Consider the following 14,496-nt stretch of genomic DNA (forward strand, 5'->3'; position numbering starts at 1 on the left):
TTGTAACTGACTTTGAAAACCCCTTATATCCAGATGTTCCAACCAAAGTCACACATAACTCCTGTGGTAAATGTTAAGGTTCTTTAGTTAGTAGTGCATATCAGCTTCAGCATTGGTCCCAAAATTGAACTAAATACTCTGTATTTTGTACAAGTATACTTTGAAATTAAATGCAGTTTTAAAAACTATTTGAGCACATATATAACAGTCTGAGTTTATTAAACAAGATAAAGATACAAAGTGTCCTCAACATTGATATTTTCTAAATTCATTTAACTGTATTGTCTGTGCATATTTAGCCAAATCTTTGAGACCACAATGCAAGACAAATGAAGAAAAAAGGAATAATTTCTAGACATATATAACAATGCCATACATAATATGTTAACAATTAAGGTCGATTACAGTCAGAGAATTCCATGCGGAAAAAAAGGCTTAACATCAACATGGGGGAATAAAAAGAAATACAACTTTCATTCAATGATAGTCAAATTAAGGCTTACAAATAAATGACAAAAAGGATGGATAATAAAAACAATCAGTACTCTCAGAAAATTATTAATAGCTGGAAATACATATACAAAATTAACAAAGGACAGTATCTAAACTGTGTTGCACTATTAAAGAATACATGTTATATTTTATAGTAAATGTACACACTGTATTTAGGGAGAAGTAAATAAGTTGGATCAACTCAAAATGTATTTTCTCCAGGCAAATTATCAACTGGCTAAGGTAACCCAGTTTTATATTAAAGCCCAACAAAGAATGTATTTAAGAACAAAATTACATAAATGAATTAGTGACAGCCTATTCGGACTAACATGGAAAATATGGAGTTTAAAATCTCTAACAGCCTGTGGAAACCTAAATGCCCAATACATTGATAAGGGCATTGATATGTAAACATGTTCAAGTTCCATCATGTATCTTCTGTTAAAGTTTTAGAACACACAATAAGAACATTCTTCTTAGGCCTCAGACACACTGCCCTAGGCCAAACTATCATTCAGTAGAGACTGTTTAGAATGAGGAACACTTGCACATGTCTGGTCTGCCCCCTGCATTACAATTTAGAGAAGTGTAGCTGTAACAGGCAGGATTTGGGACATCAGTTACCTGATGTCTTTCACCATATTTTTTCTTAATGTAAGCACCAAGAAAATGAATAAACATGGTTTAAAAACATATATATTAACTGAAGTTATTGCATTGGTCACATTTACAATGTTTTAAAAAGATCATTTGTATGAGACAGTAAACCATTACTGAACAAATAATTTTAGGGCAATGTGCATGAGAGGTATTGTGTAGCAACAACCCATGGTCCAAAAAAACGAAAAAAAACAACTAAAATTTGAATAACAATAACAGTAATAATAAAACAAAGTAATAAAAACTTGTGGCAGTTTCTTAAATGTTCATCAATGAAACAGTATGAGCTTAACAAGTGACTGGTACAGAATGAATGAAGACAAAACTAACAATGGAAGTAATGTAATTGCAGTGTCATTTGAGGGAAAAACATCTGACCATTCAAAAAATAACTATGCACTGAATTAATGCGATATTAAAAAACAACCTTTTGATCTGGTGCAGGCTTTTTGTAAATAGAATGTATTAAGAGAGCTATACATTTAAAAAAAATGCAACAAAATTGTGTACTTGTGAGTAGAATGTCATTACCAGTAAGCACCTGCACATTCATTTTTCTAACCGGCTGTTTAGGCCCACCTTCAGGGGAAATATCTGCAAAATGCTGAATACTAACAACTTGTACTCCACACTAACTATACTGTATACTGCGTTACACACAAATAAAACAAGGAACAAACTACAATCTAAACATGGAAATATTGTAAATCATCTTGCCTTTTTTGCTGCCATGACTATTTGGATTACATTAGTGAGGCCACATGGAGCATAAGGCTGGACACAAAACACTATATTCAGTGAAGTTGTGCTAATAACTGAGAAACTAAAAATTATATCACTGTTTTAAGAGGGGGTAACTTTGTATATTAATGTATCTTTTTCACAGTTAATGTCAATTTTAATGTAGTATTTATAAAAGTTGAGGTGAGGGAGTGTCGTTTCTGATGGATCTTTATCTAATGTCCCCTACTCACTGCTGCAGCCAAACAGCAGCACGTATAAAAAACCAAGTTGATTTAGCTATCTGCTTTGCAGTAACTTTATACATTCAAAACAAGCTTCCTGTGCTGCTTTTGTATTCCCTTTTGACACTGTTGCTGTTTTTCAGGGATATTTCTACACTACATGTATAATACTATGATTCAAAGTAAATTAAAGTACCCACTATGATACTGATTTAGAGGACCTGTTTTCAGAGCCACAGTGAAGAAAAATTGTAGATTAGTTTATTTGTATACATCACAGTCCTACCCCACTTTGAGTCAATAGATTTGACCTTTTAATACTCCACAAAAATGTACAAATCTTGAGTGCATGGCTTTTTTAATGGCTTTTTCATATTTTAAATTAATTTGCCATTATTCTAATATTCTCATACCCAATTTAGGGACCTATAACTGCTGTACATATTATGTGTCAAGGTACCTATGCTGCTCTTTTGGTGGAAACGAGGAAAAATGCTTGACCTGGACATGTGGTTCTGGTTATGACATTTCACACTTGAATAGCACCCTTGTGTCATTACATTGTCCCATTTAATGAACAACGCATCATGCAAATAGTATGTTCGTCAATTGGGGAGGCGAGTTTGCTTCACAAAAAATGAGTTGGAGCTTATGGAAGGGAGAGCCAAGGAAGTCTAATTGACATCCATGACATTGCACAAAAAGAAATACATCTGTGATGTAATTAATGCAAGAAATTATTTTAGAGAGCGCCCAGTCATACAAACACTCTTAAATGTGCACAATTTTTTGGAGTCTTTGCAGCCTCCAAGTTATTTCTAATTTAAATGTCTTTTGAGACAAAAAACAATAATAATATTAATATTGGGATCCTACCACATAGCCTTGCCCAAAAGATATACTTGGTAAAGTCCATGTGAGCTGCCTTTTTAGAATTTAATGTTTAAAATGTGGTTATGATTTGATCAAGCAAGCTCATAATTCTGCACTATGCCTCCTGTGAATTATTATGCTAATAAATTATGCTCATTTGTGCACATACATGATTTTATTATGTATAGTATGAGTCTGCAAATGTTTGAGCACCCTTGGTCAAATTTACTCCTTTGGGAGCCAAAAGAAAATGCCTGTTTTAGTGCTTAACTACTATGCGTCAATTTAATTTACTGTTAAATTTAAGTTAATCAAAAAATATTAAATATGAATTAAAATATTGATTACAATATTGGGTTGTTCACTGTAGAGGATATATTTTTCCGAAATCATCAACAATCATTTCTCTAGGGATGCTCTCATTTTTGCATAAGAATGCATAATTAATCACTACTCAACTAGACCCACATTTTAAACCATAAATCCTTGGTTACCTCCCAGGATCATATCAGAACTGTCCTCTGAAAGGGATATTCATCACATTGACATTGCCTGTATGCATGATTCCTACATTTAATCCTATGGTCTAGAAGGATTCAAGAAGCTTAAAGTCTAGAATTTGTCATGTCCAGACTGAAATTAAACACACTACCCTGTAAAATCACATGGTGCCATAACTAAAAACAGAACCCCCCCACACACATACAAAAAAAAACACAGCCACTTTAATTTCTTAAACATATTTAGCCCCTGAAACTAAGGCTTTACTTCTCCTCACAAAACAAAGCTGAAAGTTAAGAACTGAAATCCCAAGACTGGAAAGTGCTTAAAGTTTATCTTTGGATGTCTCCCTAACACACCCTTGATAACATAACGTGAGAGCAATTAATTAGCTTAATCTCGGACACTTAGGGATAAGTTGTAGCCAGTTGAGCAGCTACATTTGTTATTACTAAATGGCTAAAATATCCAACAATATAGCAGACACAGTGTCCTTTGAGAACTGGGATGCTGCATATTTCTTTTCTGTCTTCTTAAGTCTCAAGAGAAGAACAGCCTGGCACACAAAAAACAAAAACAAAACATTTTTTGAAAGGAAGAGGAGGTAAAGAAAAGAGCATAGGGAAGTTCAGATGAGAGAGACACGTATGGGGATACTAGGAGATTCTGTTCTCTGTGGAGAATGGTGGGTAACAAGATGCTCAACCACTGTGTGTTTGGACATGTGCTTCATAAGGTAGGTCTCCTGAAAATAACAACAAACAGGAAATGTGTATTGAAAAGTGAGGACATGCTGCCAAATCTGATTAGAACAGCACAGAAACACTGGTGGGCAACACTGCCACACATTGGATCTCAGTTTTATGGTTCAGACATTTTTTTACATTTTCCATTTCTGAATTTAACCTTGCCATTAGAAAGATGATTGGAAGACATGGAGAACGAGGCAATTTTATACTCAGTTATGACTAACTTAAAGGAGCAATACGTAATGTTGACACAAAATGTTTAAAATGGGAACTACGATGCAGCTTCATAACTCTAACAACATAGGCGAACCAGCCCAAGACGAGTTTAAAAACGTAGGAGCTAAAAAGAATGTGCTATAATAAACCTGTTTACACAGAAGTGTTCATCATTTCACTAAAACTCCTATCCTATACCAAAGAAAGGCAAAATGTGAGGGAAATATTTATATTTTCACCTTAAATGTGTTCATTTACAAGTCTTGTTATTGTTATCGAATTCTTGATATAATGCTAGCTTTTGAAACTCTTTTTGAAGCAACTGTTATTCCACTTTATCAATTTAAAACACACAAGCCAATTGTATATTGTGTCAGTAAAACATCTACCTACTACGATTGTGGAGAAACGCAGCTGTAACCACATCTTTTAAGGTGGAACAGTATGTTTGAGGGGAAAATAACGACGGTTATTGGTGCAAGTTTAACTTGTCTGTAGGTTTTCACTATTTGTATTACCACAAACTTTCTGGGTCTTCGTAAACACGTTAGACAGGTTTCAAGCACACAGATTTGAGAGCTAGCGAATGGTGAGGATACATCTGAATTTAATTTAATTAATTTATTTATTTATTTCTACAATCTTTAGTGAAAAATAAGAATTTAAAGCTGCTGCAGTTTATCCTGCATTTACAAGGCTTTACTGTCTAAATCCACCTTGAATGTTTAGACACTGATGTTAGTGATTTTTCCCTTCAACCCTAAATATCATTGTAGGATACAGATCTTTGCTTCTCATCTCACCATTTTTATATTCAACCATTAAGTTCCACCTTAATAGGCCAGCTTATTGGCTTTATTTACCAGTTCTTACTAAACCATTCCATTCCACATTAAAAAACAAAACCAAGTGTACACCATGTCACTAAAACATCTACCTCAAAGCCAAATGCATATATTTTTGGTGTATTGCTGAGCTTGAATTCTCCATTCCACCTTAAGTAGAATATGCAAGGCTTTTTGAACAATATATATATATTGTTTAGGATAGTCCAACTCATGATGTAAGGTTTAGCCACAGTGCGATAAGAAGACCAGTACTCACCGATGTGTACGCACGGCCACACATACTGCAGCAATAAGCTTTAGCGTTCTTCACAGCATGTGCTGACAAGTGGATCTGTAGAGAGGCCGAGTCTGTGTAGGCACGGTAGCAGTTTGGACACTTGTATGGTTTGTCTTTGTTGTGTTGCCTCTGATGAGACTAAGAGATAAAAGAAAAGTTGTGGTACTGTGTTCTGAAACATATAAATAGATTAAACCTGTCCATAGGGTCAAGAAAAAGAGTGTTTATTAATTACATGAAGGGGAGGATACAGAGCATGTGATGATGTCTATATGTTAAAGGCTTCAGGGAATAACTAATGTAGATTTTAATGAAGATTCTTAACTTCTTTGTCATTGTTTTATTTGAGCCAACTCTCCTGCTTTCTCATCAATCATTGTTACACTCTGCCATAAATTACGATTCATATTTGTGATACTCACTTGTAAATTTGACAGCTGCGTAAAAGCTTTTTCACATCCAGGTTGGCCACACTTGTATGGTCTATCGCCAGTATGAATCCTATAAAATAAACCCCCCCGACAAATTCACATGCATTAGGCAAAACATTTTATGTTGCTGGATGTGGTTGTATAGAGTTCATTAAAAGCACTGACCTGGTGTGCTGTTGCAGGTGAGATAGCTGGCGGAAGGAGTTCTCACAGTAGGAGCAGTGATAAGGCTTGATACCTAAGTGAATCCGGAGGTGCTGCGCTAGATATGAAGCATTGGCAAACGATTTTGAACAGTGAGGACACTTATGGGGTTTGGCCTCTGTGTGGGACTTGGAATGAATCTGCATCTCTGACTTGTTGAAGAAGGTGAGTGGACAAACTTTACACCTGCACAAAATATATAATTCAGTATAATAAGTTAGACTGATTAGTTATAAGCTTGAATAAATGTTTTAATTATTTAACAGTATTAACCTCTAATCAGTAAATAAAGCTTCAACTCTGACCAGAACTACTTCATGTATCAGTGCAGTCCTACATTAAAAGGGACATATTATTCCCCTTTTCCAAGTAAACACAGTTTCCTGGGTCTTAATTAAAATATATGTGACATGTTTTGTTCAAAATGCCACAAAGATCCACAACCAGTATAAAACTATTCTCACCGTGTCTAAACTGCCCTGCTCAGAATGACCAGTTGCAGCACAGCTGAATTCAGCTCGAGGCACAATGAGAAGCTGGTGAGCACTGGCTCCTTTTTCGGCCATTTCGCTGTATTTAATCAGTAAGCTTATTTCTCCATGCTCCTTGTATCAGATTTTTTTCTGTTAAACCTTGTCTTTGCGCTCTCACATAAACATGGGCCCAGCGTTGTAAATGGAGAAACTCAGGTGAGGAGGTGGGACAATTCTAAAGTCTCGGCACTCTACACAGTATGCAGCACATATTCAGAACAGAATTTTATCTCATGTTTTCTGACAAAAAACTGACTTGGTTGCAGTGCTGCACTCCCCCCTCTTTTCAATTGGAAAAACAGAATATGCTAACGCACCGATACACTGATATTTTTTCCCCATAAGAATCCCTGTACCATTTAAACTTGTAATTTAGGCTAACATATATGAAAGGGCTTATAACCTTGAATAGAACAAATATTCCCACCTGTAGGTTTTGCCCTCTTTGGCAATGGTGACAGATTGGTCAGGGCCTGATGCCAAAATGGGGTAGGGTACCACAAGCAAGGGGCCGGTGTTGTTCTCTGCTTTGATCTTCTTACGGCCTCGTTGGGCTTTTGGCTGAGGTCCCAGCATCCCTGCCAAACTCGCACTTTTCACCTGATCCATGCCAGGAGCACTGGCCAAGCCCGAGATCACGTTCAGGGAGGGTGCTCCTCCCAGCCGATTCTGAGTGCTGGACGTGGGGGTAGTGGGGGTCATGGCCTCAGAAGTGCTGTGACTGTCTGTACAAGAAGAGGGGGCCAAAGCTGTAATTAATAGATATTTATTGATTTTTACCCTATAAATCATAAGATTTATCATAAAATGGATAAAATTGCACTATTTTTCTAAATAATGATCATATTAGTTATAATGTATTTAACATAATTAATAGTAATGATATAATACATATAATTACTATTAATAAATTAAATACTACAAAAAAATTGTTTCATTCTGTTAATATCAAATAATCTGTTTAATACGTATTAATAACATATACATAATCAAAATATAGTTTGTGGGCTTATTTATGCAACTACCTGAGACAAAATTCATCAACACTTCTTCTAAAATATGTAGCTGACAAAGGCTTTTTAACGGCTCTTTGAAGACACAATCAGGAATCTTAGGTTAACACAGTAGAAGATCCTTATTTAACATGGGAAGAAGGTGATGTGTATGCCTTGTAAAATTCTTTGACTTACTGCTATAGTGTGTATACAAATCTAAAACCAGATATTACATTCTAAAATGGGTTTACTGTATATTTTCAATTTTTTTTTTTTATAATATTTTAAATTTGTAAATGCCTACTACTGGGAACAGTGATCTTATTTTGCATTGATGTGTAGCTTAACTAATGAACAGTGTTGCTGTTTTTTTTTGTTTGTTTCTTTTTTCTTTTCATTTTTTTTTTTTTTTCTTTTACCTGATCGATGGTTCAATCTTGCAGCCTGGTCTACAGCTTGGCGCATATGCCAGTCTTCCCATAATCCTTTAGCTTTTACAGCTGACTTGTCATCCATGTTCAGCTCTAGATCGTTGTACAGAAATCTGTTACTTATAACCATTCTTTGTAATGCAGTTTGTTTCCTTAAATTGTAGGCGTAAGTAGGGGCTCAGCTTTTGCTCGCTGTTACAACTACATAGCTTACCCAGTAGAAACTGAATAATAATGGTTAAAATAATGGATCTACCATTTAGTTTTTAGTTTCCCCTTTACGCTAAATGTAGTTGATCAGTCAATGCATGTAGAAAAGTTATAATGATTTTTTATCGTTTTGCCCTTGATATACAAGGTGTATCTTACAATATTATCCCTGGCAGTTTAGAATTATGAAAACTATGACCTAAACATCTATGAAAACAGATATTTTATAGAAATACATGTCATAAACAGTGCTAACAGCCACCTCGAAACCCAACTTTGGTTTGTATGTTTGTCCTTTTTTTTTTTGATGAGATACTCTTTAAAGATATGCTAAACTGACCTGTACCTGAGACAGTGCTGGAGGCTGGGCGGGCATGCAGAGCGATGTCTGGCTGGGAGTTGTGGGTTTGCAGCCCTGGAACCTGCTGCAGCTTAGGGATGGACATCACATGCTGGCCAGCATCTGAGGGCGGCGAGGCAACCAGCAGGGTCTGCTGAGAGGGAATAGTGGTGGGTGGCAAATGCGGAGGTCTGATCTTTTCTGCCATCAGCTGCTCTTTGATCTTGTTGATTAGAACCAGGTTATCCAGCTGTAAGAATCATTCATTATGCTCAACTGGGGACACGGATATTACTTGGTATGTGCGGTCTATTTTCACAGGATACAGGGACCTTCACTCAATGGTGCATATGTATGCAATTTGTAATGGAATTTACGTAAGGCTGTATTTTTTAAAGAAATATTCTTGTTCTTTCCAGGACATTCTAATATGCTGGCAGTGAATAATAAGTAAATTGCTGGTTAGATTAAAACATAGGGGACCAGATATCATACAGAGTTTATTTTATTTGGGGCATTATATACGAATTTGATTACAATCTAAGAGGACTAGAAAATCACTGCTGTAGTAATTAGTTTACCACTCATTTGGCACAACTGAGCATCAGTGCTTGGTTACTAAGGGGTGGTTTAAACTGACATATTCCTACCATCTTCCAAAGGTTACATTGTGCAGTTTCTGCAGTACCCAGTCCAAAGTAGCAATGAGAGAGGCTCTATTCTTTCAATTACATGTCAGTGAAGCATCACAAAGTATTTGAAGCTGTACTTTTAGGATAAAAATACTACCTAGTGCTCCTTTAATCACCCGTGCAGTGCAGCTGTGTAGGGAGCATGGAGCCTGGCTGGCTGATGACGACAGTACTAAGGGCATGTGTACAGGCAAAAAGATGCATGAAATCCAATCTGACAGTTCACATTCATGTCACATGCCCACAAATCAGATATGTATCTGATCTAAGACCACATATGAAAATGACTCAAATCTGAAGACCTAAATATGTCAAAATTGAGTCACTACAGCCTGGTAATATGAATGCAGGCTTTGTTTCTATCTGAGAGAAATATAAGTTGAACTCACCTGACCAGGCATGGAGGGTGGTGGTGGCCAGAAATAAGGATTATTGAATCGAGGCTCAGCCATCCCTTCAGTGAAAGCAGAAACAGTTTTTAAACAGGTTAAACATTACAAGAATAATTCTCATTACATCTTCATGTAAGTTTATAGTAGATGACACACAAGTATTTTGTCCTTCCAAAGATATTCAGCATGTTGTGTCATCTCTGAAAAAATGTTGCTATGACACCAATAATGCTACATGGACTTGCCTTTCAGTATATTACTGACAAATGTTTCTAAATGGAATGCCTTTATTGAATCTTCCATTCTATTGGCAAGGCGTGCTTTCTGTTGTTTTTATTGGTGTTGTTTTTGAGGGGGGTGTGGTTTCTGACTTTCAGACCTACAGCACTGATTTGCCCTCTGTTGAAAGAAGGGCACAAACAGACACTTGTGGATTTATTCAAATCTGAAGAAGGATTTGGTCTTTGTTTTCTCCCATTTCTCAAATATGAAAGCTTTAAGTAGCCTACTGTTTACCAGTTGTGGTGGTCTACTTAATCTTGCACAGTTGTTAGGGCTCCCAGGATCTCTATATGCTTATTCTCCTTATAGATCTATTGTTTTGTTTAGAATGGCTGTGTTCCTAAAGAAGTTATCAGATTATTCAGGTGGTCATGCAAAAAGTATACTCTGATTTCATCAATCAGATTAAGACCTAGAAATCCATTTAAATCAAAGAGAATAAGATTTTTTTTTAGATTCAAGAACATATACTTCAATTGTCTCCGTCTTTTCAGCATTATAGAGAAAGCTGTAAGAAGGGCAGGACTGAATATATTAAGAAACCATTAAACAGAGATAAATATTTGCGAAAGGGGGTCCATGTTAACAAAAAGATGTAGCAGGAAGTTTGATGTTTGTCACAATTTCCATGAGATTACTGGCTGGTTGCAAAGTAGAAAATGTATTATTACCTGGCTCATGTAAACCTGGAGTTTTCCCATTATTTTTGTACCCAAGTGTACATAAATGTGTTGTAGTACACCCATGTTTCATAATCCTGAGTTGGTTTATTTCATATTACATTACTTTGAATGACTTTGTTGGCATTTAGTTCAAATAAGGTTTGGAATAAAAAATTCTGTTTTAACATTTGAATTGAGATCTCAAATTAAAACTTTTGTTTCATATACTCTTTCATCTCCTTTTAGGATGTTTCTCATTTATCATCTGGTGAACAGAAAGGGAACGGTGAGGAGGCAGGGCTTTATTTTATTCACAAACCCCTGAGGTGATTTTAATTAATTGATGTTTTTTTCTTTTGCAGTTTTCATTCTGTAAATTTGAGCTTTTCTGAGCCAAGCTAGCGTGTGTATTTTAATCTGATGGCTCTGTAAATTCAAGCCTCTTTCACAATAAAAGCAGAACGAGAATGTTATCTTTATCTCAGAATTAAAAACCGTACCTAAAGTGACTGTATTGTTTGACCCGTAATAACAATCAGAATGAGCTTTCAGTGAGAAGAATAACACAGTAACTTACACAAAGCCTAACAGACTTCACAGAAAATCAGGCTCCCTGTTTTAATGTTAATTTTTTTCAGGGGGTAAATAAAAACTGAAACAGTTTGTTTCTTTCAGAAGAGCTGTTTGAGCTGAAGAGGGAAGTCAGCTTACATGCCCTGTCTCATACCGTCAGAATATATCTGCACAATTCCAGCAAAATGTTTGAAATATTTCAGCAAAAAGAAAAAGGAAAGCGCTAAAATGGCAGCATATCTTTATTTTCATTAGAAATAGCGCCATATTAAACAGAGCGCAAATCTGACGAAGGGAGCCTGAAGTTGGATTCTTGTTGGAATTTTCCGTTCCACCTTAACTTGTGCACCTTTCCTCTTGCGCCTGTGCTATTTAAGGTGGAGCGGAGAATTCGAAAGGAGGTGAAAAACATGAAGCCAACTTCAGTCTTGTGCACATTTATGCCTCGATTTCTTTGGTGTCTGGTCGGACGGATGGCAGGAGAGCCGGAGCCCACAGGGCTGGATGTGTTTGTCTCTGTTTGTATGTGTGGGAATGTGGTGTTTGTTTATGGGGTAGAATCACACCTTTGAATTGCCCGGCCCCTCTTGGAAAAAAAAAAAAAAAAAAAACACTGACACTTCCTACAACAATGCAACCATGAAAAGCTCAGTTCATATCTCCTTTCTGTATTCGGCTCCATGTTTTTTCCCCACACAGCGGTTGGGGTAAATTTTCTTTAGACAAAAACCCTTTCACTGAAAATCAGCCGCATTCGCTTTAATGATGTTTTGGAAGATATTTAATGTTCCGCTCACATTAAACTGCCCCGATACCGGCTGTGAGTGCCCGCGCCGTGATTACATGTTCGTGTCGCGTTGATAAAAGCAGTAAGAAGGTGTGTGACAGACCTTTTCTTCCCGCTGCAGCGCTTTTCCCTCGCAGAATAAAACAGCTAAAAGCGCTTGATGTTCTTTCACCGCTTCCGGGTCGCCGCTCGTTCACTTCTGGGTTTTCTGTTTCTCAGATGAAGCTGAAATGAGGGGTTTATTTTTCTCAGCCGCGGAGAGGAACCCCCCACAAAAATAAATACAGCCGAAACGCAATGCATACACACATTTCAGTAATGCGGACAACGAGGCAAAATTAATAGCGAAAACGCCGCTTGGCCTTTTTACACCATACGTTACGATTTGCGTTTGCAAAACCAAATGCTGAATATGTGACCGAATGTATTACAAACCTCTTTCAGAAATAATCAGTGCACAGCTTTAAGGGTTCCCACCATTCGGCACTTCAGATCTACAGTATTCACCACACTGAAACGCAAGCGTTGTTGCAAATTAACATAACGTCTCTCAAAAGAAACTCAAAATAATGACGCGCCATTTCATAATAATGACGTCAAATCTCTAAATGCAACACATTTACACAACAATATGTAATTTTCATAATTACAGTATATCATAGCACATAGCAATAGTTCAATCTCATAACGACGTCATATAAAATGTCCCACAATGGCATAACTTCTCAATAATAATGTACCACCTCATAAAAATTGTGAATAGTCTCCAAATACTATCTGACATAATAATCATATGCTATAATTTCATAATTACTTAAATTAGCATTCCCATTCAACAGCTAACATTAAGGATGTATTTAATTTACTCTCATAACAATAATATAATATTTAATTTTTTAAAAATGTTTATATTTATTTTGTTCAAAGATGTTGCACATTTCTTTAATCACAAAAATATCAATAGAAAAGTTATAAAGAGAGATATAATCAAACCCCAGTCCTTGTGTGTGTCACCTCAGCAAAACGAGAGGCAGAGAAAGGATTCAAATCACAAAAAAGCAATCTATTTGTCTGCAACCATACTGGTCATTACAATTTGCTGATGGACTTGGGAAGCATAGGCCATACACTCCGAATACCCACATTATGCTATTATTGGGTCTGGCTGTAATTGTGGGCTAACCATAACCAAGTTATAAGCGAATACATTGGTATTGGTATTGCACCAGAAGTTATATAGATTTGGGCAAAAGCAGAAGAGATGAGCCACAGTGCCATGTGCAATTTTACATATGTATGTGTCCACTTATGTTTAGAACTGGTAGTGCAATGTGAAAACCTAGATAAACTTTCCTCCCTGACTTCTTTAGATATAAGAGTGACAAGATCCATAGCCAATGTTTCTCTGAGAAAATCAGTATCTAGAGGAGATATCAAAAACAAATGGAATTTTGATATTAAATCTCAAGAATAAGAAGAAGACATATGAGGGTTATAATATATACATACAGTGTAATAATAAAACAACTGTGTACATAGTGTCTGAGCTGAAGGTAGTAAAAAAGGTCTATACAAGGAAGATTGTTTCTCCCTTAGTTGGGCAAATGAAGCAAAGTTGTCCTCAATGTAAATATCTCCAACGGAACATATGCCCTTATCATTTTAAGAAAGGTCTTAATTTGATTGAGAATCTTCAAAGAGTCTTTCCAATTTTAAATTATTTCCCAATTACACTTCCACAATCTTCACTTTTGAGAAAAGAAAAACTGGAAGAGAAGACCCTGAACATGAGATGGCTTCCAGATTAATCCAATGGTCCTTATACTTAAGCACAGGTTAAAATGGAAAACTTAATCCAAGTCCAAACCACAAGTGCTCTAATATTTACAGCCCAGTAATGAAATTTAAATACTGGCAAAGCTAAACCTCCAACATCATAAAGTTTTTGTAGATGAACCTAAGAGATGTGTGCTTGAAAAAATAAGCCCAAACAAATGATAAAACAGTTGAGTCTCGTTTCTTTAAAAAAAAATAAGCAGGCAGAAACATAGGAAGATTCTGAAAATGGTGCATAAATTTGGGTAAGGTCATTATTTTAATTCTGTTGATCTGACCTATCTTAGATATGGGAAGGAGGCTCCGGGTTTCAATATCGACTTTAAGTCTGTAGTCATGGCTGAAATTTGAAGGTAAACATGAGCTCAGGGTTTTTGAGATGTCATATTTAATGACATCATACCCTAATGAATAGTTCACAATACTGGTAATAACAAATTAATATACTATCACAATAATGAGGTATCATAACTTAATGGTTCATGAAAACATTTTTTATAAGCATCATTGATAATTTATCAGTATTATCAGATACTAAATTATT

At 36.0% G+C, this 14,496-nt stretch overlaps 1 protein-coding gene across 3 annotated transcripts; it reads right to left on the minus strand.

The window, feature by feature from the left end:
- Positions 1-116: 116 nt before the first annotated feature.
- znf362b (zinc finger protein 362b) lies at positions 117-12,626 on the minus strand. 3 transcript variants are annotated; one of them, XM_066673006.1, is made up of 10 exons: positions 12,552-12,626; positions 12,220-12,341; positions 9,810-9,874; positions 8,735-8,879; positions 8,167-8,271; positions 7,180-7,477; positions 6,181-6,405; positions 6,007-6,085; positions 5,564-5,722; positions 117-4,239 (listed from the first exon to the last, which is right to left on the minus strand). In XM_066673006.1, the coding sequence occupies exons 3-10, from the start codon at positions 9,870-9,872 to the stop codon at positions 4,123-4,125; spliced, it is 1,191 nt and encodes a 396-aa protein (XP_066529103.1). In that variant the 5' UTR covers positions 9,873-9,874; positions 12,220-12,341; positions 12,552-12,626; the 3' UTR covers positions 117-4,122. The 3 variants fall into 3 exon arrangements, with proteins under 3 accessions (XP_066529103.1, XP_066529101.1, XP_066529102.1); XM_066673004.1 differs by having other exon boundaries at positions 8,735-8,978; XM_066673005.1 differs by having other exon boundaries at positions 8,735-8,978; positions 12,220-12,582.
- Positions 12,627-14,496: the final 1,870 nt, after the last annotated feature.

Source organism: Hoplias malabaricus, chromosome 5, assembly GCF_029633855.1.
Source record: "Hoplias malabaricus isolate fHopMal1 chromosome 5, fHopMal1.hap1, whole genome shotgun sequence".
In the NCBI taxonomy this organism is placed as follows: domain Eukaryota; kingdom Metazoa; phylum Chordata; class Actinopteri; order Characiformes; family Erythrinidae; genus Hoplias; species Hoplias malabaricus.